The sequence below is a fragment of the Dasypus novemcinctus genome, chromosome 10, assembly GCF_030445035.2.
Source record: "Dasypus novemcinctus isolate mDasNov1 chromosome 10, mDasNov1.1.hap2, whole genome shotgun sequence".
Taxonomy (NCBI): Eukaryota; Metazoa; Chordata; class Mammalia; order Cingulata; family Dasypodidae; genus Dasypus; species Dasypus novemcinctus.
This window is the reverse complement of record NC_080682.1, coordinates 8,287,015-8,308,512: the sequence shown is the minus strand read 5'-3', so window position 1 is coordinate 8,308,512 and position 21,498 is coordinate 8,287,015. Positions and strand designations below refer to the sequence as shown.

Here is a 21,498-nt window from a genome sequence, read left to right as displayed (position 1 = left end):
CCAGGAGTGAGGGTCAGACAAAGTTAAGGAAATCACATCTTCAGTGTATAGAGAAATCCGGGTCAGCAGGGGGGGGGTGGGGGGCAGAGGTCACCGGACCAGGTGGAAGGTCAGCCAGTATATGATGAGGGGCTGGCAGGCTGCAGCCCCGACGGTCAGGTAGAGCTGGAGGCGCTGCCGCGGGGCCGGGCCCCCCATGCCGTCGGGGCCCAGGGCTGCCGTCCGCAAAGAGCGCACCTGGAAGAGAGGGGTGCTGAGGCCAGGCCAGGCGGGGCGGGTGGGTCCCTGCTCTGACCCCAGGGGAGGGGGCATCCCCAGACTCACGAAGAAGTACGCGAGCGCCGAGGAGGTCCAGGCCAGGGCCACGTAGTAGCCGTCGCTGCCGAAGAGCAGCCCTGTGAGCACGCTGAGGATCATCCTGGGGGGGGGTGGGGCCGGGCCGCCCCAAGATCTGTGACTCATCCCGCCCTGCCGGGGCCTGGGGCCCAGCCTAGACCCCCACTCACTGCCAGGCCCCATCACAGGAGGGACCCAGAATTCCCTAGGGGGAGGCCCAAGACTCAGCTTGGGGTGCTGGATCTGGACCCCCTTCACTCTCAGGGAGACCCCCAACCCACCCCCAGCCCTCAAAGGCACATCGCAGCTCCTGAGGAGACGGGGAAGCAGCTGGCCCCTCCGGCAGAGAGGAGCAGGGGCCGGCGAAGGGGTAGTGCCACCCTCAGGGCCCCCGGCCTGAGGCTTGCAGGCAGGCCCAGACCGCGGGCCCGCCCCTGCCGCTCACCCCACGTATTTGTAGCCGCTGTAGGCCAGCAGGTGGAAGGTGCTGAGGTCGCTGCGCACGGTGGCCAGGTAGAGGCCCAGGAGCAGGGCCAGCACCTCCATCACGACCCACACCAGCGCTGTGCTTGCGCACAGGCCCAGCACCTCTGGGGAGAACCTGTGGCGTGGGGGAGCGTGCTCAGGACCAGCCACCCTGTGCTGGGGAAGTGGGGAGCAGAGCTAAGAGCAGAGGGGGTAAGGATGGGGAGGGGGTTGGCACGGACCTTTTCTGAATGCCCAGTGCCATTCCAGCCAGCAGTACATAGGTGACGAAGGCCATTGCTGCCAAGAGCCAGAGAGATGCCGTCAATCCAGCTTCCTCAGCCAGAGACCCCCCCTCGAGTAGGGGAGTCAAAGGCCATCAGCACCCCCACTTTCCCCGCTCCTCCTTCCCTGCCTATCGCAACACAGCCCGAAATGCCTTTCCCCACCAGCCACACCCCTGCATAAATGGCACCTGACTCTTCAGGACCACCCAGCCACCTCCTTCCCTGACGCTGTGCTAGGAAACACATCCGAGTTTCCTGCTGTCTCAAAAAGTGCACTATGGGACAAGGCTCATCCTAGTTCAAGGCTGAGGCCAAAGTGACTTCAGGCCAGACTAGAGGACCCAAATGCAGGCTCAGGAGACAACCCAGGCTGTCCCTGGGGCCTGGGCCACTCTAAGTCTGCTCGTCAGTGCTAGCTGTTGCTGATGTGCTGGACTCACAGCACTCAGAGCCAGTGAGAGCTGGCTCTCTACTAAGCAGCTTCAACTCATCAATCCTTTCCTCTGTGCCCTCTGAAGTACAGAGAAGGTGTGGTCTCTGGAGTCAGGAAACCAGCCCTCCCGCCTCTAAGCCAGGAGGGGTAGGGCCTCAAAGATACTCAAGTCTCTCTGAGTCTTAGCTTCACCATGTAAAACAGGCATGCTGGTGGGGGCCCAGAAGGAGCAGCCACCTGCTCAGGGGGTCGGGGAAGGCTCCCTGGAGGAAAAAATGGTTAAGCAGGCCTTGAAGAAGGAATGATGAGAAACACAGCTCATCTTGACCATATGCTTCCTATGTGCCAGGTACTATGCTGAGCATACATCAGCTCATCAAACCGCTTTGGGCTTTTGAGGTAGGGGCTCTTTTATTCCCATTTTACAGAATATCAAAGTAGCCAGCCTAAGGTCTCCCAGCTGGAAGCTGCAGGGCCAGGATCTAAAGCCAGGGCTCCCTGCTGGGGAGGGACAGGGTCCAAGTCAAGAGGAAGGAAGGGCGCCAAAGCAAGCCCCCTGAGCATACACCCCGCCCTGTCTACCCGGCAGCTAAGGGCCACCCCACACAGAATACACCAAAAGGTGCTGAAACAACAGATGAGCCTCTCTCTTTCTGTACCCCCAAACCCAGGTCAGAGACTCACTGGGGATATAGAGGTCGGGGGCGTTGAGGTCATGCCGCGGGGGCAGAGGCACATCACGACTGTACTGCACTTCCCAGTTCTGGCAGTGGCGGCAGCAGCCGGGTCAGGAGGAAGAGACAAGAGGAGAGAAGGGGGTTGAGGTCTGGGGCCTGGACTCTGGGCAGCATGAGGGAGGCAAGGGAACCTGCCAGCTCACCTGGCAGGCAGCTCACCTGGTGTGTGTAGGGGAAGACCAGGAGCCCTAGTTTCTTGGCCACATAGGCTGTGTCCACGGCGAAAAAATACTTGAGTTTGTTCACGGACACAAAACGGTGCAGCTGGGAGGGGAGAGAGGAGGCAGTGGGCAAGCTGCACCGTGAGTCTCAGAGTGCTCCTCCATGTGCACCTTCCCTGAGGGCTGCTGGGAGCATCAGGAGGGGTCCCGTGATGTCCCAACCCTGGCCAGAAATCCTGCCACCCTTGCCCTGGGAGTTGGCCACACCTCCTTGTGCACCATGTCCTTCCCATGGGATGCAATGGAGCTGCCATAGGCCATAGCCACATTGGCCATTGGGTCCCCCAGCAAGTGGTTGACATTGAAGGCCACGTCGGCTCCTGGGGCTGGGTATCCCCCTGGCTGGCCGGAGTAACCACCGCTTGTGTCATCGAAGAGGGGAGGGGGATCCGGAGCTGCCCGCGCCCTGTGCTTGGAGCCTGCGGGGTTGGAGATGACAGGAATACCAAGCATGAGCCCAAACCACCAGCTCTTCTCCAGGTCGGGCAGCCCTGTATGGGTCCTGGAGCACCAAGCAATCAGTGAGAAGAACCCCGGCTGGGTGACGGAAGCTAACCCAGAATGAAGAACTTTGACAGAGGATCCTTCCAGAGAGGTGCCAGAAAGAGCTGGGGAAGCACCTGAGAGTGGCTGCCCACCTGGGGCTCCTGGGGTCCTCTCAAGGGAAGTGATCGCTGAAATGAGTCGGGGGGAGTGAGTAAAGTCTGCTAGGTGGAGAAGATAACCGGGAGGGCGCCTCCGAATGACCAAGGGTGCGAAAGGCGACGGCTGGGTAACCGGGGGCCCTAGGCAAAGGTCGGGGACCCCACCTGGGCCATGACTGGGAAAAGACGATTTGGAGGTGGACCCCGTTCGTGCCCAGGTCGGGCATGGGGATCCCCGCTGTGCTGTCACCGCTCGTATCTCAGGACTGGGCCGAGAGGGCGAAGTCCGGGTCGCGTCCCAGAGCCGCCGGGGCAGGAACCCGAAAGATCGCCGCCGCCCCGCTCGTTCCGGGAGAGCCGGCCGCGCCCCGCCCGCCCCGTGCCCACGCACCGTGGGCTCCGTAGCCCGAGTGATAAGCCATGGCCGCGACGCTCGCTCTCCCCGAAGGCCAGCTGCGCCGCCTCGTGGGTACGAAAACTAGTGAAGGCGCTGCTCCGCTCCCCGGGCACCGGCCGACTCTACCCGGCAGCCCGACACGTCCCGGACCTGGATGACCGCGGCCGCCATGTCCGCGGCGTCAGCCTCCGCCGCCTGCCATTGGCTCATAGGTCGCACCGCCTCGTCCCTCCCCTCTCCCAATTGGCTACTGGGCTCTCCCTCGCCGAAGCGGATTCGGCCGGCGTCAACTTCCGGGCGCGGGGTAGGCGGAGCGATCCGAGGCGCTCTAGGATTGGCTACTGAGTTGGCTAGTCCCAGGCGGGAGCAGCCAATAGATAAGTTCAGGTAGGAGTGGGGGGTGAGAATTGTTTCTGCGCCTGCGCGGTAGGGCGCTCGCCGCTCGTCCTGCCACGACTACACCGGGCCGGGAGCCGGCGGGGGCGGCTGCGGTTGGCGGCCGGGAAGGGAGCTTCACTCGCGGGCGGTGCTGCGCGAGGGAACGGGGCGGACAGGCTCTGCCCCTCGCTTTCCGTGCTCGCCTCCCTCCCCCGTGCCGCACACTCTCTCCGGTCCTGGCGCGGAGCCCTGGCAGCCCGGGGAGTGGGGGCGGAGGTCGGGCCGAGCGCGTCCCGGGGCGCTGGCCCCGCCTCCAGCCTCCCACCCCGCCTTCCACCGCGGGCGCTGTCCATCGCCCGGTGCTGAAATGCCCTCCCGCCTCCGCCGCATCGGCCCGGGCGCTCCGCACGCGCCTCTACGCGCGCACACCCATTACACAGACTGGAAAACTGAGGCCCAGAAAACCCGAAGTCCCAGCGAGTGGGTGGCGTAGTTGGGGCAGCATCCCGTACCAGGCCTGACCCGTAGTTCAGCCGACTTGGGGGCAGAGGTGTGCTGATCGCCTCCCGACGCTGCTGCTGAAAACTCCTGAGTCATCGCTGGCCCTGCAGTCTTCTCAAAGGGTGGCCCCCAAGCCAGCCGAGCCCTCCTCGTGGTCCTGGGGCCTCCTTTCTCTCCATCCAGGTTCTGACCACTCCCACCCTCCTAGAGACAGATCCAGGAGCTTCCCTCCACAGAGACCTTCAGCCTCCTCCTCCTAGAGAACACGATCAGGTCCTCTGCGACTTGCTTCTGATTAGCTTCCCAATGTCCAGTTACACCAGGTGACCTTCCTACTCTGTGAATGCAACCCACGTGGTCCAGTCGCAGAACCTTTGCCCAGAAGTCCTCTCCACCTGGGATGCCCTTCTGTCATAGCCATTTGTCCGAAGACTACTTATCCTTTAAGAATCAACCCAGCTAATGCCTCGCCTGGGTTCCAGGCCCGCCCTGGTTGTGCCAACTTGCCCTGGTTGGAAGTTCCATGAGAACAGGGCCCCTGCCATTCTCCACTCCCACCTTGTCTTCCCGTTGCCAAGCACTGAACTATCTTATAGAGGGCGCCCAGTAAACACATGTGCCTAATAAGTAGATAAATAAATGGCTGAATCCCTGGACCAGTCCTTTCCTTCCTCTACACCTTAGTTACCTCACCTTTAAAGGCGGAGGGGTGTTGATCGTGATGGTCTTTAAGGTAGCTTTTGCCAAAGCCCTCAAAACAAAACACTGAAACAGCACTGCAGCTCCCACGTCCCACCCAGTGATCGCCTAGCTTGGAGGCAAAGCCCAGAACCAGGACCAGATGTGAGGATCTGAGGCCCCCCGAGGGCCAGCCAGGGGGTAGCATGGGGGCGCCACGAGTACTGCCGCAGCTTGCACGACGGATCCCAGCTCTCTGCCCTGCATGATGCCTTGAGAATTGAATCCAGCACCTCTCCATTCCCATTTCTCAGATGGGGAATCTGAGGTTAGAGGTGGAGAGAGCCAGCCCCAGGTCACAGAGCCAACTCCTTAGCCTGCCTGCCCCCAAGCAAGGTTCATCACGCCTCTCTGGGCTGTAACAAGTGAAGCTTCGGTGTGGGGGTCAGGGTGCGCTTAGCCCTCGGAGACGGGACAGGGATGGCCCGGGGCCGCCCGCCCACCTTCGAGGGTCACTCAGCTCATTTTCTCAGCCGGGAGACTCAGGCCTCAGGGAGCAAGGACTCGCCCAAGGTCGCACGTGCGAGCACAGCCGGAGAACCCAGGCGTCCGGCCGCCCGGGCAGGGCTCCTTGGGGTGCTGCCGGGGCGCCCCGGGTGCCAGGCGCTGCCGGCGGCGCCGCCGGTGCCGCGGGGGCGGGGTCAGCGGAGGGCGGGGCGCCGGGCACCGCGGCCGCCAACGCCGCCGCCGCCGCCGCGCTCGGGCTGGGGCTCGGCGCACTCCCTCCGCGGCCGCCGAGCCGAGCGGATGCCCCCCGGGGCCGCGCCGCAGCCCTCCGCGCGCCCCCCTATCATGCCCCGGGCCCGGGCCGGGGCCGCCGCAGCAGCCTGGACACCATGCCCGAGGGCGGCGGTGGCGACGGCGGGGAGGTGCCCGCGCTCATCCCGGACGGCCAGCCGCTGCGGGAGGAGGTACCGGCGCGGTGTGGCGGGGACCAGGGCCGGGGCCGGAGCGGGGCGAGGGCGCCCAGGGGAGGGCGGACCCCGGGAGGGGGCACGGGGAGGGGAGACCCTGGCCCCTCGGGCCAATGACGTCATGGGGGCAGCCCCACGGCCCGCGAGGGGGCCCGCGGCCTAGCGGCCCGCCCGGGGAGCGGGGAGGGGGGCGGCTGGGCAGGATTGGGGGGCCCCTCCCGCCCCCGGCGCCCCTGCAGGCCGCCTCGGCTGTCCTGTGACGTCAGCGCCGGGCCCCCGCGTGCCCCTCTTCCGCAGCGGCGGGGGAGGCCGCCCCTCAGCCCCGGGGCCGCGGGGTCGGGCCCCCAGGCCGGCGGCTCACGAGGTGCCCGGGCGGCGCCTGCAATGCAGCAGCCGCGGCGGGGCTGGGGGGGCAGAGAGAGGAGGGGGAGAGGAGGGGAGGCGGCCTGCGGCCTCCCCGACCCCCTCCTCGCTCTCCCGTCCTGCTGAAGGGGCCCCTGGGGATGGGCCCCCCTCAGCCCTCGCCTGGAAGAGGTTCTGCAGGGGTGCGGGGTCCTGTGTGGGGGCAAGCGGGTGGAGCGCCAGCGCCGTGCGTGGTTGGGTGAACACAGCCTGCTCGTGTGTGTCCTGTGAGCCTGGGGGTGCAGGTGTGTGTCCCCCGGCTCTGTACAGGACCTGCTTGTCCTGTAGTCAGGGGATGGGTCCCTTGGCTTGCGTGTGTGTGCCTGTGCGCGCCTCCCTGCTTGGGGCTCCAGCGGGAGTCTGGGCTGGGGGTGCCACTTGGCGGTGGGCAGCGTGTGTGCGTGCGGTGGGGTAGGGTCTGCTGTGTGCCTGGGCTTCTGTACACGTGCGATGTGTGTGTGTGTGTGTGCCCACCTGTGTGCACTTGCACACCCTGTCTGGGCGTGGGGCCTGTGACGTGTGGAGGCGAGGGTCTGGCCGACCAAGCTGCGGGTCCATCTTGTGGTGGGTGGGTCTGGGTGCCATGCCGGTGCCTGGGGGATGAAGTGGAGGCGGGTGGGAGGAGACCCCGGCGGCCCTGCGCTCCTGGGGTGGCAGGTGGTCCCCTCATCCCACCCCTGCTGCTTCCACGGGGCTGCTGCCTCATCCTCCCTCCCCTTCCCACGCCCTCCCCTCCCTCTTCTCTCTCCCGCTGCACCTGGGGACCAGGTGGGGGCAAGCTAGCCCTGCCAGGAAGGGTGTGCCAAGCCCGCGGGCCAGGGGGTGGCCCCTGGTGCCCAGCAGCGGCCGGTCCCTCCTCGGCACAGATGGGGAGTGGAGGACGGCCCTCCATCTGCTCCCCAGCCCCCCCAGACACACGCCTCCCCCGTTCCCAGCACTTCCTTTCTCTCACTTCCTTAAAAGCCTCTCCCGAGCCTCCCTAGTGGACCCAGGGCCCAGAGGGAGCCGCGGGGAACGACACTAACGTCTGTTCCCCCGGCCAGACCCTGTGCTGAGGCCCTCCCACTCCTCATCTCCGAGAACCCTCCCAAGAGCCCCAGTGTACAGGTGAGGAAACTGAGTCCCAGAGAGGAGGCGGGGCCTGCCCAAGGCACACGGTGCGTGGTGAGTGGCCCCTGGTCGGCACCTGCTCACCTCTGACCTGCCACCCTGGCCTCCCCGGCCACCAGGACAGGCCTCAAGGCCCAGAGAGGGCAGGGGCCTGGACAAGACCGCACAGCAAGGTGGGGCCACGGCCAGGACTGGAACTCAGGTTTCTGAATGGCCGGGGGTGTGGGTGGAGGAGCCGGGGTCCCTCTCCTGGACGAGATGGGCTGTGTGGCCCAGGTCCCCTGGGCTGAGGGGAGAGCACACAGAGGAAAAGGGACAGGGAGAATCTTGCAGCTCTGCCATGCATTAGAGCTGTCAGGCCTGGAGCGAGCTGCTCCGTCCCCCGGGACCTCAGTTTCCTCCTCTGTCCAGTGGGAACCTCCTTGCGGCAGGCCCGGCCGATGGCCCCGTCCTGACACCCGCCCCCCTCTCTCGGCCCACCCTGCAGCAGCGGCCCCTGAAACAGTCCCTGGGAGGCTCCCTGTGCCGCGAGTCGCACTGGAAGTGCCTGCTCCTCACGCTGCTCATCCACGCCTGCGGGGCCGTGGTGGCCTGGTGCCGCCTGGCCACCGTGCCGCGCCTGGTCCTGGGGCCCGAGGCCGCCCTGGCCCGGGGGGCCGGGGGTCCCCCCCCCACCTACCCGGCCAGCCCCTGCTCCGATGGCTACCTGTACATCCCGCTGGCCTTCGTCTCCCTCCTCTACCTCCTCTACCTGGCCGAGTGCTGGCACTGCCACGTGCGGTCGAGCCAGGCGCCGCGCACCGACGCCAACACCGTGCTCGCCCTGATCCGCCGGCTGCAGCAGGCGCCGCCCTGCGTCTGGTGGAAGGCCACCAGCTACCACTACGTGCGACGCACGCGCCAGATCACCCGCTACCGCAACGGCGACGCCTACACCACCACGCAGGTGTACCACGAGAGGGCCGACAGCCGCACGGCGCGCGGTGAGTTTGACTACTCGGCCCACGGCGTCCGCGACGTCTCCAAGGAGCTGGTGGGCCTGGCCGCCCACGCGGCCACGCGGCTGCGCTTCACCAAGTGCTTCAGCTTCGGCAGCGCCGAGGCCGAGGCCTCATACCTCACGCAGAGGGCGCGCTTCTTCAGCGCCAACGAGGGCCTGGACGACTACCTGGAGGCCCGCGAGGGCATGCACCTGAAGGACGTGGACTTCCAGGAGTCCCTCATGGTCTTCGCCGACCCCCGCAGCCCGCCGTGGTACGCCCGCGCCTGGGTCTTCTGGCTGGTGTCGGCGGCCACGCTCTCGTGGCCCCTGCGCGTCGTGGCGGCCTACGGCACGGCCCACGTGCACTACCAGGTGGAGAAGCTGTTCGGCGCCAGCTCGCCCCCGCCCGGGGTCGGGCCCGGCGGGCCGGCGCTGTCCCGCGTGGCCACCGTGGACTTCACCGAGCTCGAGTGGCACATCTGCTCCAACCGGCAGCTGGTGCCCAGCTACTCCGAGGCCGTGGTCATGGGCGCCGGCTCGGGCGCCTACCTCCGGGGCTGCCAGCGCTGCCGCCGCTCCGTCAGCAGCACCTCGCTGCCCCCCGCGCGGCCCAGCGGACCCCGCCTGCCCTTCAGCCGCAGCCGCCTCTCCCTGGGCGCCGGGGGCCGGGCCACGCCGGGGGTCTTCCGCAGCCTGAGCGGGGGGCCGCTGGGGCGCCGCGGGGAGGACACGGAGCCCCTGGAGAGCCCGCCGTGCTACGAGGAGGCCCTTTACTTCCCGGTGCTCATCGTCCACGGTGACGGCGGCTGCCAGGGTGACGGGCAGGGCGCGCTCTGAGGCCGCCCCGGGCCCCTCCCCACCACCCCACCTGGGCTCAGAGGCCTGCGTGATCACTGTCCAAGGAGGAGGAAAAACAGACCAAGGACCCCCGTGGAGCGGGGTGGGGCGGGGCTCCTTACTCAAGTGCAGGGACCGGGGTGGGGGGGGGATGGGGGTCACCTACATTGAATCTGTGAAGCGTCCTCAGCATGCCCCGCCCCCCTCCCCCGTGTTCCATCCTGTGACGGCCACTGATCAGACCTGGAGGTCTCTCATGCTGGGCCGAGGAGGAAGCTTCCAGAAAGCCTGGGCTGGGAGTCCCGTGGCCAGCTGTTGCCTGCAGCAGAGGGCTGCTGCGCCCTTGCCCCGCTGCGGCCAGGCCACCTGGGGGACCCTGCAGCAACCCAGAAGCACAATTGGGCCGTTTGGGGCCATGGCCCGCGGGCCCGGCTCCCTGAAACTGAAGAGCAGCCGGGGGGCCCCTCAGCCTTGCCCGCTCCAGGCCCCGAGCCCCCCACCCCTCCAGACCCCTGCCTGCTGGCCCTGCTGCCCCACGCGGCTCCTCTGGGGGCCCCCACTGCTTTCCCCATGCCCACCGTCCCCCCACCCCCGCTGCCACCTTCCCCTCCAACCTGGGGGGCCTTCTCAGGGCCCTACGGCCGTCCGCACCTGCACCTCTGTCAGCCACACGCAATGCCCTTCCGGCTTTGCCTCCCCGTCGCGCCCCTGAATTTTCTCTGCCCCTTTCCCGAGAGCCACGGGGCCCAGGCTCCAGGGCATCTGGGGGGCCCCGTGGGCCCCGGCCGCCTGGAACAGGCCTGTGCCCCTCCTGGAGGCCCCTGCTTCTCCCATCATTGGGGTCTGGCCCGGGGGACGCACGGCCTCCCCCAGGGATGAGAGTTGGGTCCCTTCCCCCCAAGGGGGGCTCCCACTGCTCTCAGGGCCCAGTGGGGAGGGAGGAGGCAGGGAAGATGCAGATAAAATAAAAGGTCTGAAACGGAAGGTCTCTCCGTGCTCGTTCCTGCGTGGTGGGCCCAAGACTCCCGCAGGGGGCCGTCTGGGTCGCTGGCTCAGGGCTGGGCTCGGGGAGGGGACGCAGGGCGCGCTCCAGCTGTCCGGGGGCAGGCTGGGCTGAGAAGGGAGCTCCCAGCCCACCTCGGAGGCTCAGGCCCCAGGCACCCGAGCAGGAACCAGCGGGGTCCACGCCCGCCGGGCCACTTCGCAGGCGCTGTCCGAGGCGGCCCGCCTTCCAGCTGGCGGGGGTCCTGCTGGCGTGGGTGCTGAGGACTGAGGGGCTGGCAGCTGCCCCCCAACGGGGGAGAAAGAGCGGCGGCTGGTCGCACCAGTTCAGTTCCCAGCTGGGCTACTGGTGGCGCCAGTCTGGGGCATGGCCCTGAGGCTTGGAGGACACAGAGCTGGAGACACCCGGCCCCTGTGGGGCAGGCAGGCCTGGGGGTCTGAAGAAAGAGGACGATGGGGGGAGGAGGGCGTCGCTCACGGATGGGTCCGGCGGGCTTCCTGGAGGTGGCTTCCCCTTGGCGCTGCTGTGCGGGCGAGCGTGGGGCATCCCGCCCGCGCGCCACTTCCCGAGCCCTGGAGCGAGGGCACCAGAAGGCTCGTGGTGGCCCTGGAGTGTGCTGGGAATGGAAGGGGCTTCCCAGGCAGAGAGCCCGAGAGAGGGCGACAGGAGCTGCTGGAACAAGGGTGGTGTGTGTGTGTGGGGGGGGGGGGGGGCGGGGCACATGAGCAAGTAGCACAGGACCCTGGGAGGGCTGACCAAGGCCTGCCGAACCAAACCCCAGAATTCGTCTTTAAACTGTGGCGAGTGGGAGCCATGGAAGGTATCTGAGCTGGGCAGCGGTAAGGTGAGGGCTGCATGTTGGAATATTTAGCAAAAGTCGAGCTGCCTGCTGGCCACACGGGGAAGGTGGAGACAGCCCCGTCAGCCCCCTGCCTTATCTCTTTAGAAGTGAAGCCGAGAAGGCCGCCCTGAGCTGGGAAGGCTTCCGTGCTAGCTTTAGCTTCTCACCACAGGGAAGATTTCCCTCTTCCTCCATCCTGCTTTAACAGTGCCGCCAGCTGCCCACTGGTCACTATCGATTCTCCTCCCCTCCTCAATAACAGAACCCCAGTTTTACTTGAGGTGGCAATGAGCCCAGTTAAAAGACAATCTTTCCGGCCTTCCTTGCACAGCCTATCCAGCCTTCCTTGCACAGATGATCATGAGACAATTCTAGGATATGAGATATAAGCAGAAATTTCTTTAAAACAGAAACAGTAATGTCAGTGAAGGTCACTTTTGTTCTCTCTGCTTCACCCTGCATTCAGCATGGAATGCAGATGTGACAGCTGGAGCATCAGCAACTATAGTGGATCAAGAGGTGACCTTGAGAATGGTAGCTATGTACTGAGGATTACAGAGCAACAAGATAAAAGGCCTCAGGCCTCTGATGGCATCATGGGAGCTTATATCTCATCCCTGGATTCCCTCTCCCCAGACTCCAGGGGAAAGAGAATTAAACCTCTAGTTAGTTTAAGCCACAGGTTTTTTTCCTATTTCTTTTACTAGCCATATATATTAATTATCTATTGTGGCATGACAAATCACTCCAGAACTCAGTGCCTTAAAATGATGATAAACATTGTTATCTTTCTTGGTTTCTATGGGTCAAAATTTTAGGCAGGGCACAATGGGGTTGGCTGTCTCTGCTCCATGATGTCAGAGATGCCCGCTGGGAGACTCGAAAGCCGGGGACCCGAATTATCTGAAGGCTCATTGACTCACACGTCTGCCAGCTGCTGGCTGAGGGCTGAGGCCTACCCAGGGCAGATGTCTGGAACACCCACACGTGGCCTCTCCATGTGGCTTGGACTTCCAAGGGCAAGTGTCCCAGGGCGGTGGGAAGCCGTATCACCCCCAACGAGCTCACCTCCGAAGTTCACAGCGTCACTTGTGCACCAGTCTATCGGTCAAGGCTGGGACAAAGGTCCCACTACCTGCCCCAGTTTCAAGGGCAGGAAACGTAAGAGCCCACCTCTCAGCAGAGAAGAGCACGTGGGCTGGAAACTCCGTCAGTGCAGCCCTCTTCAAAAACACCATCAGGGAAGCGGATGTGGCTCGAGGGATGGGGCTCCCGTCTGCCCTATGGGGCGTCCCGAGTTCGGTTCCCGGGACCTCCTGGTGAAGGCGAGCTGGCCCGTGCAAGAGCTGACACGACAAGATGATGGAACAACAAAAAAAGCGACACGAAGGAAAAGGTAACGAGAGACACGACAAGCCAGGGAGCTGAGGTGGCTCGAGCGATGGAATGCCTCTCTCCCACGTCAGAAGACCCCTGGATCAGTTCCCGGTGCCTCCTAAAGAGAAGACAAGCGGACACACAGCAGGTGGACACGGAGAGCAGACAGCGCGCGCAAGAGGTGTGTGTGTGGGCGGGGGGAGATAAATCAATAAAATAAATCTTTAAAAAAACCAAAACCACCATCAGCCGCGGCACCAGCTGCCATTCCTGAGCTGCGTGACCTGGACAGCCAGTCGAAATGAATGCCACCTCTTCACGGTGCTGGTTTGAGGGAGAAGGGTGGTGGCATGCTGAGACACAGGCCTCTGAGGGCAGGGCGAGCGACTGAGGTCCCTCACGGGGCCCTTCAGGCCTGTGGCAGGAGAAATATGGCCCCAGGGTCTTCGCAGCTCCTCCCATCAGGGCCCCCTCCTTCAAATGGGGGCTGAGCTGTGACCAGTAGGCTGTGTCGGAAGAGTGCGACCCTTGGGGAGCGGCCTGGGGGTCATTGTGACTTCCACCTCTGCTCTCTTGGAATGCTGAGCCCCCGTGCTGTGAAGACACCCGGGCTGGCCTCCCGACAGATGAGAGGCCCCGTGAGGAGAGCCACGGTCCCCAGCCAGGAGCCGGCACCTGCTGCCAGACACAGCAGAGGAGCCATTTTGGACACTCCGGCCCCAGGCTCGCTGGTGGCTGCAGGAGCGCAGCCAGGTGGGACTGCAGACAAACCACCAGGTGAGCCCGGCTCCACGTCGGACCTACAGGAGAGCAAGGAATGAGAAATCCTGGTCGGTATAAGCCACTGAGCTTTGGGGCAATTCATTATGTGCAAGAGATAGCTGATACAAGGCCCCGGCCACCCCCACATCCTGCCTGAGGGCCCCTGGGCCACCGGGAACTGGGAACCCCAGTGGTTGGTGGCTGTGGCCATTTCGTGGCCCTCGGACGTCTCCGGTTGGCGGGCTCAGTCCCTGGCGGAGCCAACGTCAGGCCCGGCGTTCTATCCTAAACGCTTCACGAAAGGAGAATTCTCCCCGAGGAAGGGGCAGAGCCCTGCCCCCGAATGGCAGAGGCCTCTCTGCCCCTGTCCTTTGGTGGTGACACGCTCTGCCCTCAGCACGGCCCACCCCGGGCCTGACCCCACCCCCCAACCCCGCCTCCTGTCCTTTCCTTCTCGGTAGCTGGCACCACCAGCTGCTTGAGCCAAACCCGGGGCACGGCAGTCTTTGTTCGTTGTGTGTGTTTTTCTTAACTTGGTATTATGTACAATTTCAAATACCACACAACGAGAGCCTGGTATAGTGAAGTCCCTGTCCTCAGCACCCGGCCCTGGGCTGTCGCCCCCTGGGGACCCCGCTCTCATCCTCTCCACTACCACGCTTCTCTCCACCCGGCTGGACTGATGTGAGAAAAGTTCTAGAAGCCGTCTCATTTCGTCCATGGATATCTCCGTCACGCCCCTCACGGAATCCGCCCCCAGGAATCGATAGCCAAGCAGCCCCCAGCTCTTCTCCACCCCAGCGCCCCACGTCTAGCCAGGCCCCCGGCGTGGCTCCCCCCAGACACGCTTTGGTCTCCCCCGGGCCTCCCCCTTCCACGCACCGTCCCCCGCCAGCCCGCACAGGGTCATCTTCAACTATAGATCGGACCACGCCACCACGTCACTCCAAACCCGCCAGTGCCACCCCACGGTGCTCAGAATGCAGTCCAGGCCCCTGGCCGGCCCTCAGGTCCCTGTGTCATCTGGCTCTGGCCCCCGCCCCCCTTTCCTTACACACCCCAGCCACAGCGGCTTTGGCTTTCGCTGACCCCCCAGCCAGCCGAGCCCCACTCCCCTCAAGGTGTTCCCTGCCCCCCCCCCAGCTTCCCCACGCTGTCCCCTCAACAGCCACAGCTCGCTCTGGACGTCCTGCCCTCCGTCTAAAGCCACCCCCACCCCCGCCGCCACTGCTCTCCCTCGCCTCAGCTCCCTGCTTTCTGCCTCCACTCGCCGTAAGCTGCAATTATCATTACTGAGGTGTCTATGGGTTTGTTTTTTATCTCTTTCTCCTGTTAGAATGAAATCCATGGGAGGCAAATGGTCACAGGGTCAGACCCTGGAATCCTGACTCTGCTATGATCTGAGTGACCCTGGACCGGTCACTTCCCTCCCCTGTGCCCTAGTCTTGTCACCCACAAACTGAGGCAGTCATAGGTTAAGTGTGAGGATATATCACGGTACTTGCAACAGGGCCTGGAATGTTCTGCTCCGTCAGTGTAGCCGTCGTCGTCCTTGGCATTCTCTTCCTATTATTAGTTACAAATGGGCACTGCCCATCACACACGCGCACTTCGCCACAGCGCCTGGCACACGGTAGCTGTCCGGTCGATACCTATTAAATGAACGGGCCTCTTGATACTATCCTGGGGTGGGCCTGGGCCAGCCAAAGCTGCTTTTCGTTGCCTGGTGTGACGGCTAATGTTCTGTGTCAGCTTGGCTAGGCTGTGGCGTCCGCTCGTTCGGTCCGACACCGGCCTCGTGGTTCCCATGGGGGTAGCTGGTAGCTGGGATCGGCGTCTCCAGTGAACTGGCCCCGAAGAAGGGGCGCCCCGCCCCAATGTGGGGGGCCTCACCCAGGCCGCTGGGAGCACGGAGGGTCCAGATGTCGGGAGACCTTCTGCCCCAAGACTTCAACATTGATTCTTGCCAGAATTTCCAGCCTGCCAGCTTCCCCCGAGGAATGGGGACCAGGCGTCAGCGTCATGGAGCTGCCAGCCTGTGACCTGCCCTACGGAGTCGGGCCCTGCCAGCCCGTGGCCCCGTGAGCCAACTCCTCCTAATAAACCTCATTATAAATATATTATTTCCCTTCTCTCTCTCTCACACACATCCTGTTGGCTCTTTTTCTCTGCAGACACAGCTGCAGGGGAGCTTTTTTTCTGACCCCTCCGTTAATGGGCCTAATCCCGAGCAAACCGTGAACTTCTGTGTCTCATTTTTGGATCCAGGCCCCAGAGCCCTGGCCACCTGGAGCCCCCCTGAGGTGGCAGGCCCCTGCATTGCCTACACGCGTCCCTGCTGTCACGTCACCCGCGCTGCCTTCCGTTCTCCAGGAGGATGAAGCCGTGGAAGGGGCAGCCCGGGACGCCATCAGGGCCGGGAAGGTCGGGCGTTCGGCCCAGAGAGGGACACGTCCCTGGGTCAGGACGGGCCAGGTGTGCCGGGGCCCCGCTGGCGGAAGACAGGAGGCTGCGGGAAGGCAGAGGCACCAGGAACAAAGGCCCACAGTTCAGCTCAGCGGGCAGCTGCCGGCCAAGGCCTGGGAGCTGCGCCTCCCGCCGCCCAGAACGTCAGCTGGGGCCCGAAGCAGCAAGGTTTCAGTGCCCCGGGGAACTGAAGGCCCCAGGCTGCCCCAGCAAATACCATGAAATGGGTTGGCTTAAAAACTGGGAATTCATTAGCTTACAATTTTGAGGCCATGAGAATGTCTAAGTCAAGGCATCATGAAGGCGATGCTTTCTTCCCCAAAACTGGCTGCCGGCCATCCTTGGCTCCTCTGCCACGTGGCACATGGCACACATGGCACCCACGGCCGTGGCTCCTGGTCTCTGCCTCCCCTTCCAGGTCTCGCATTCAGAGTCTTGCTTCCATGGCTTTCTCTCTCTCTCTCTCACTCTCTCTCTCTCTCTCTGTATTCATTCCCTTTATCAAGGTCTCCAGTAATAGGATTAGATCCCAGCCTGAATGAGGAGGGATCCCCTTGACTGAAGCAGCCTCATCACAGAGCCTACTTACGATGGCTCCACGCCCAGAGGAACGGGGTAGAGTTAAGGACGTTTTTCTGGGGTACATAGAGCTTCATACTCCAAAAGGCAGAGGGTTTTGGTTTTTTTTTTTTTTTCATCTCTTTGCTTTTTTTTTCTTTTCTTTTTACAAGGTACCAGGAGCTGAGGCTTGAACCCAGGACCTCGGCTGTGGGAAGCCGGCGCTCAATCACTGAGCCACATCAGCTTCCCTGAGTTGGTTTTTCATTTGTTTTGCTTGTTATTCGTTTTTGTTTTTTCAGGAGGCACTGAGACCTCCCGTGTGGGAGGTGGGAGCTCGACCACTGGAGCCACATCTGCTCCCTGCTTTCTTTTAAACTTAGAAAATGGATATAGGATTATCTTTAAATTCAAACAGTACTTCCATATATAAGCTGAGGAGTAGGCCTTCCCTTCCCCACCGCTTTGCCCAGTCTGTGTCAGTGGCCAAACTGGGAAACCAAGTGGGGTGGTGCTAGGCTCGCTGTGCTGAAGGGGACAGAAACTGTTAGTTTCTGGAATTCTCCCAGGGCTGGGGTGCCATGGAAACTCTCAACTCTGTATCTTCCAACCAGACCTCTCTGTGTTGCGCCTCCGACTTGGGTACCCAGGTGCCTTCTGACAGGTCTACTGGGATGAGTTCCACACACCTCAAGACGCAACACATCCAAAGTGGACCACATCATTTCTCTCTCCAAAGTGGCTTCTTCGTTCACGTTTCCCCTGTAAGTGAATACCTCCCTCCCCAAGGGAGACGGATCAAACCCCCTCACATGCAGCCAGTCAGGGGTTCTGAGCGTTTCTCACCTTTGCTCTCTTCCCCGTTCCAGCTCTGCGTCTGCCCAAGTTCAGACCACCCCCTCCATGCCTGGCCAGTGTCCCGGGCAGTCTCCCCGTGTACATTCTTGCTTCTCTCCCTTCTGGTTACTTCTCTGGGCCTGAACCTTAGTGGAGTCTCTGACACATAACAGAATCTCAACACAACATCGTGTACACAAAGAGCTTATTATTTCAGTGGGCAGGGGGTCCCAGTGGCTTCCGCTTGACCCCCCTTCCCACAAGAGCCCTTGTTCCTGTGGGCCAGGACCCAAATGGGAACTTGGCATAGGCCAGCAGTGTGCTAAGCGATAGGTAGGACCCAGGAAACAGCAGCAGGCGGCTCCTCTATGAGCTGCTCCTGCGCTCGAGTGCCCAATAGGACAGAAGGTAAAATCTGCTTTGTGTCATTTATTAGCGAGAGAAGCTGCCACTTCCAAGTTGCCAACCACGGCAAGCCTAGCCATGGGTCTGTCACTGGCCCCTTCCCTGCACCCTGTCTCCCAATGATAGGGCAGGCACACGGCCCGAGAGAGGCCAATGAGGGCCCTTCCATGGAATGTAAAGTTTAGACAAAGTCTCAAAGACTCTGAGAATGGTCGGGAACAAGGCCTTTCAGCAGTGGCCAGGCCACTCTGCTCCAGCCTCCCCGGCGACTCCAGCTTCTGCTTCTTTCCAGGTCTCACTCCTCAGCCTGAGACTGCGGCTCGGCGCCCAAAATCCTACCCAAGACTCCTTTTTCTGTTTCCTGCCATCACAGAACTTTGAGTGCACAGGGGTCAAGGTGCTGTCAGCGGGGGGAGTGCATTCAGACCTCCTCTCCTTTTGGGGTTTAAAGTGGCGAGAAGCTCCCTGAGAGGTGGAGCTGAACCAGCAGGAAATGGCCCAGGGGAAGGGCCCTAGTCTCAGATTCAGTGCCAGGGTCAAGTTTGTTCCTGGATGAAGGCCCAAGCTGGAAATTTCTGACCCAGGCCCCTCTCCAGTGGCTGTGACGGCAGTGGCCGCACACTGCCCCCCTCCAGCGGCTCAGCCACCGTGACCAGGAACGGCCGCTGTGTGCCGCAGCTCCGCGCATAGATTCTCCCAGCGGTCTGGGCCACCGCAGAAAGTGCGGGCCACCTGGAGGGGCAGCTTCTCTCATGAAGAAATAAACTCTAAGGAGGAGACCTGGTCTCCTGCCCGACTGGCGCCTCACCTCGGGACCTGCACGCCGGGTCTCGAGGGAGCTTGGACCAGCCTGGAATTATTTTCCTGGTTCCTAAGTGTGGTCAGCAGAATAACGAACCCCCCGGATGTCCTCGAACTAGTCTCCAGAACCTTCCACAGCAAAGGGACTTTGCCTGTGTGCGGAAGGGGAGGAACCATGAAGGGGGACAATTCTCCTGGACATGCAGGTGCAGCGCCCATTTGAAGCAGCCCTCTAGGGGCTTCCTTCATCGGCCTCTCTTTAGTGGCCCCTGAGAGTGGAAGATCATGGGGCCCCCTGGGCAGCTAACAGGAGGGGCCGACCGATTCTGCCATCCTCCCCCAATGCGCCCCCTCGGCCCCCAGGATCTAAATGTCTGCCTTCCACTGCCTGGAGAGGCGCCCCTCCCCAGGCCAGGGCTGCACACTCTCCACAGGCTTCTGTCACTCACTCTAGACACGACATCATCTTCCTAATCTGATTTTGCTCCCACGGGCCCATTTTGATTTCTGTGGCGGGTTAGAGAAAGGCTGGGGCGCAGCAGAGGGCCATGGACACCCCCAGCTCCTCCACCTCCCCCAGTCCCTCCAAGGACCCTCCCCCGGGACGCTGGGATCTGCCTAATGAGACCTTTCCTTTGTTGCCAGGTTCTGCACACCTCAAAAACTCATGGGGACCCATGAGATATTTTTAAAATTTGACGGAAACACAGCAATGCTGGACGTTTGTCAGACCTCTGGCAAACTACTGGCTTGAGGGAGTTTACAGTTTCAGCATTTGCCACATGACATTCCTTTTTTTTTTTTTTTTTGAGGCACCAGGGGCCAGGTACTGAACCCGGGACCCTCATTTGTGGGAGGCTGACAGTCACTGAGCCGCATCGGTTCCCCTAGTTGGCCCTTTTGCTTGTTTTGCTTGTTGCTTGTTTTTGGTTTTGTTTTTTCAGAAGGCACTAGAAACCGAACCCAGAACCTCCCATGTGGGAAGCAGGCACTCAACTGCTCCAGCCACATCTGCTCCCACTACATTCCTTTTGATGACATCATACCTGAGCAAAGCTGAGTTTCCAGTCGCTACCAGGATGAAAAACCAAGTGCCACAGGGAGGGCAATGTGGAACAGGAAACAAGGATGGAGATGGCCAATCAGATTCTAAGATTCGAGCAGCTGGGCAGTGCCCCACAGGGCACACACATCCCCTTAGCCAGGCACGGTGGTCAAGAATAAAACAATATTATTCTATCTTTCAGTGTCTGGGTACTATTTTTTCCAAATAATGACTAGGATATAGGACACAAGCACTTCTTAAGTTCTTGGGCCCACACTGCTTCATAAATGGAACTAGGGGTGCCGTGAAAAAATTGCTGAGACGTTCGGGGCACGGTGAACCAACAAAGTTTGAGACCCCCTGCCATAGGGACTTGGCAGGCCTGGGAGGTGGTCTCTGCTGACTCAGCTCTCCTGGGATCGGGGTCTGGGCTGTGTCTTTCGGGCCCCAGAGAGCCAGCCGGAGCAGAAAGTGCCTCTTGTAGCAGGTCTGTGCAGCCATGCTGAAGGCTTTTCTCCTTGACTCTTTCCTCATTTAGGGTCTTTCTTTTTCCTCTCCAACAGATTATTGAGGATATAATGGGTGCTATCGTAGCCTCATTTTTCAAACAAGGAGGTAAGCACAGAACGATTAGGAAACTTGTCCAAGGTCCCCCAGCCAGTAAGTAGTGGAGCTGTCATCACACCAAGAGCCGTCTCACGCAGAACGGCCCCTCCTTCCTTCCTTTCTGTCTTTCCTTTCAAGCACCCAGTTAGAGGCCAGGCCCCCATGGGACTTGAATCTCCCCGAGGGAGGCTCCCAGTCCTCCCAGTTCCCCCTGGAGAACAGCCACCCTTACCCACCGCACTAGCTGGCCTCCCAGTGAAAACCACCTGAACCCTCTGAACCAGGCTAGAGTGCGGGCTGCCAGGTGCTCTGAAGCTGCCCTCTTTGGAGCACATTTTCTGGATCCCACGAGGTCACAGGCAATGCCTTATTTGACAGCATTGCCCACCAAAACCACAGATGACTAACTCCTCCCGGGTGGGGAAGGCTTTGCTGCCCCCTGCTCAATCCCAGCAGGCAACAGCCTGTCCCAGAGTCCACATCTTGCAGGCTCACCCCTGCAAGTTACACTGGGAGGGGGCATTTCTTTCGATTAGAGACGTGGCCTTCACATAAGGACTAGCTCTGCTGTCTGAGAAAAGACCACAGAATCTGGAGCCCGACCGGCTGGCTTCAAACCTGGGTTTGCCAACCGGGTCAATGTGGGCAGGTGGCCTAACTCAAGGCACTTAGGAAAATGCCTGCAGCTTCCTCATCTGTAAATTGTGATGAGAGCACTTACTTCACGGAGCTCAGTACGGATCCGAAATAGGCTAAAACATGTAAGCCCTGAAACAGGGCTGGGCACAGAAGCAGCGCTGCAAGCATTTGCTATTCTTTGCATTATTTGGCAACAAATGCCATTCCCACTCCTAGTAGCCAGGGCTCCAGAGTCACAACCTTGTCGGGAGAGAATCCCACTCCCCAACGCTGAATTCTTCCCACTTGAGCTCCGCTGAGCTGCGAGCCCGCACCAGGCTGGGCTCAGTAGGTGTCAGCTCCCTCTGCCCTCAACCTTAGTGCCCAGTCCGCCCCAATAACCTTTGGAAACACGTTATTTTGCCCCTAGCAATGAGTCTCCTGCCCACCCCACCCCCACCCCCGGTCTAGAGTGGGAGCCAGCAGGCTCATTTTTTCAAATGAACTGATGAATGCTCACACAGAAGTTCCCTGGAAACGCTGCTTGACATCAAGCCCCCGTAAAAACCGTAATTCTCGGCTCGCACACGAGGACCTCGGAGCCCAAACCACCCCGGACTCCCTGGGAAGAGGGTCATAGCCGGGAGCCGCCGGCCCCGGGAAGGCGGGGCCCCCAGGCGAGAGGCTGTGCCTGGATCACCGGGGCAGGGCCGGCAACAGTCGGACCAGGTACCAGGCCCCGCGACCCAAATACGTCCTAAAAAGAAGAGGGGCAGGGGCCACCTCAGCTTGCAGGT

At 62.0% G+C, this 21,498-nt stretch overlaps 2 protein-coding genes across 3 annotated transcripts; one reads left to right on the top strand and one right to left on the bottom strand.

Moving 5' to 3' along the window:
- Nucleotides 1-23: 23 nt before the first annotated feature.
- On the bottom strand, nt 24-3,730 carry YIF1A (Yip1 interacting factor homolog A, membrane trafficking protein). Of its 2 annotated transcripts, none has more exons than XM_058305138.2 (8): nt 3,515-3,730; nt 2,687-2,898; nt 2,418-2,522; nt 2,206-2,284; nt 1,044-1,101; nt 782-937; nt 325-451; nt 24-237 (listed from the first exon to the last, which is right to left on the bottom strand). In XM_058305138.2, the coding sequence occupies exons 1-8, from the start codon at nt 3,543-3,545 to the stop codon at nt 91-93; spliced, it is 915 nt and encodes a 304-aa protein (XP_058161121.1). In that variant the 5' UTR covers nt 3,546-3,730; the 3' UTR covers nt 24-90. The 2 variants fall into 2 exon arrangements, with proteins under 2 accessions (XP_058161121.1, XP_058161122.1); XM_058305139.2 differs by having other exon boundaries at nt 325-418; nt 3,515-3,728.
- A 2,143-nt stretch (nt 3,731-5,873) lies between these two features.
- TMEM151A (transmembrane protein 151A) lies at nt 5,874-10,366 on the top strand. The gene is made up of 2 exons (XM_058306368.1): nt 5,874-6,048; nt 8,051-10,366. The coding sequence occupies exons 1-2, from the start codon at nt 5,974-5,976 to the stop codon at nt 9,380-9,382; spliced, it is 1,407 nt and encodes a 468-aa protein (XP_058162351.1). The 5' UTR covers nt 5,874-5,973; the 3' UTR covers nt 9,383-10,366.
- The last annotated feature ends 11,132 nt before the right edge of the window (nt 10,367-21,498 follow it).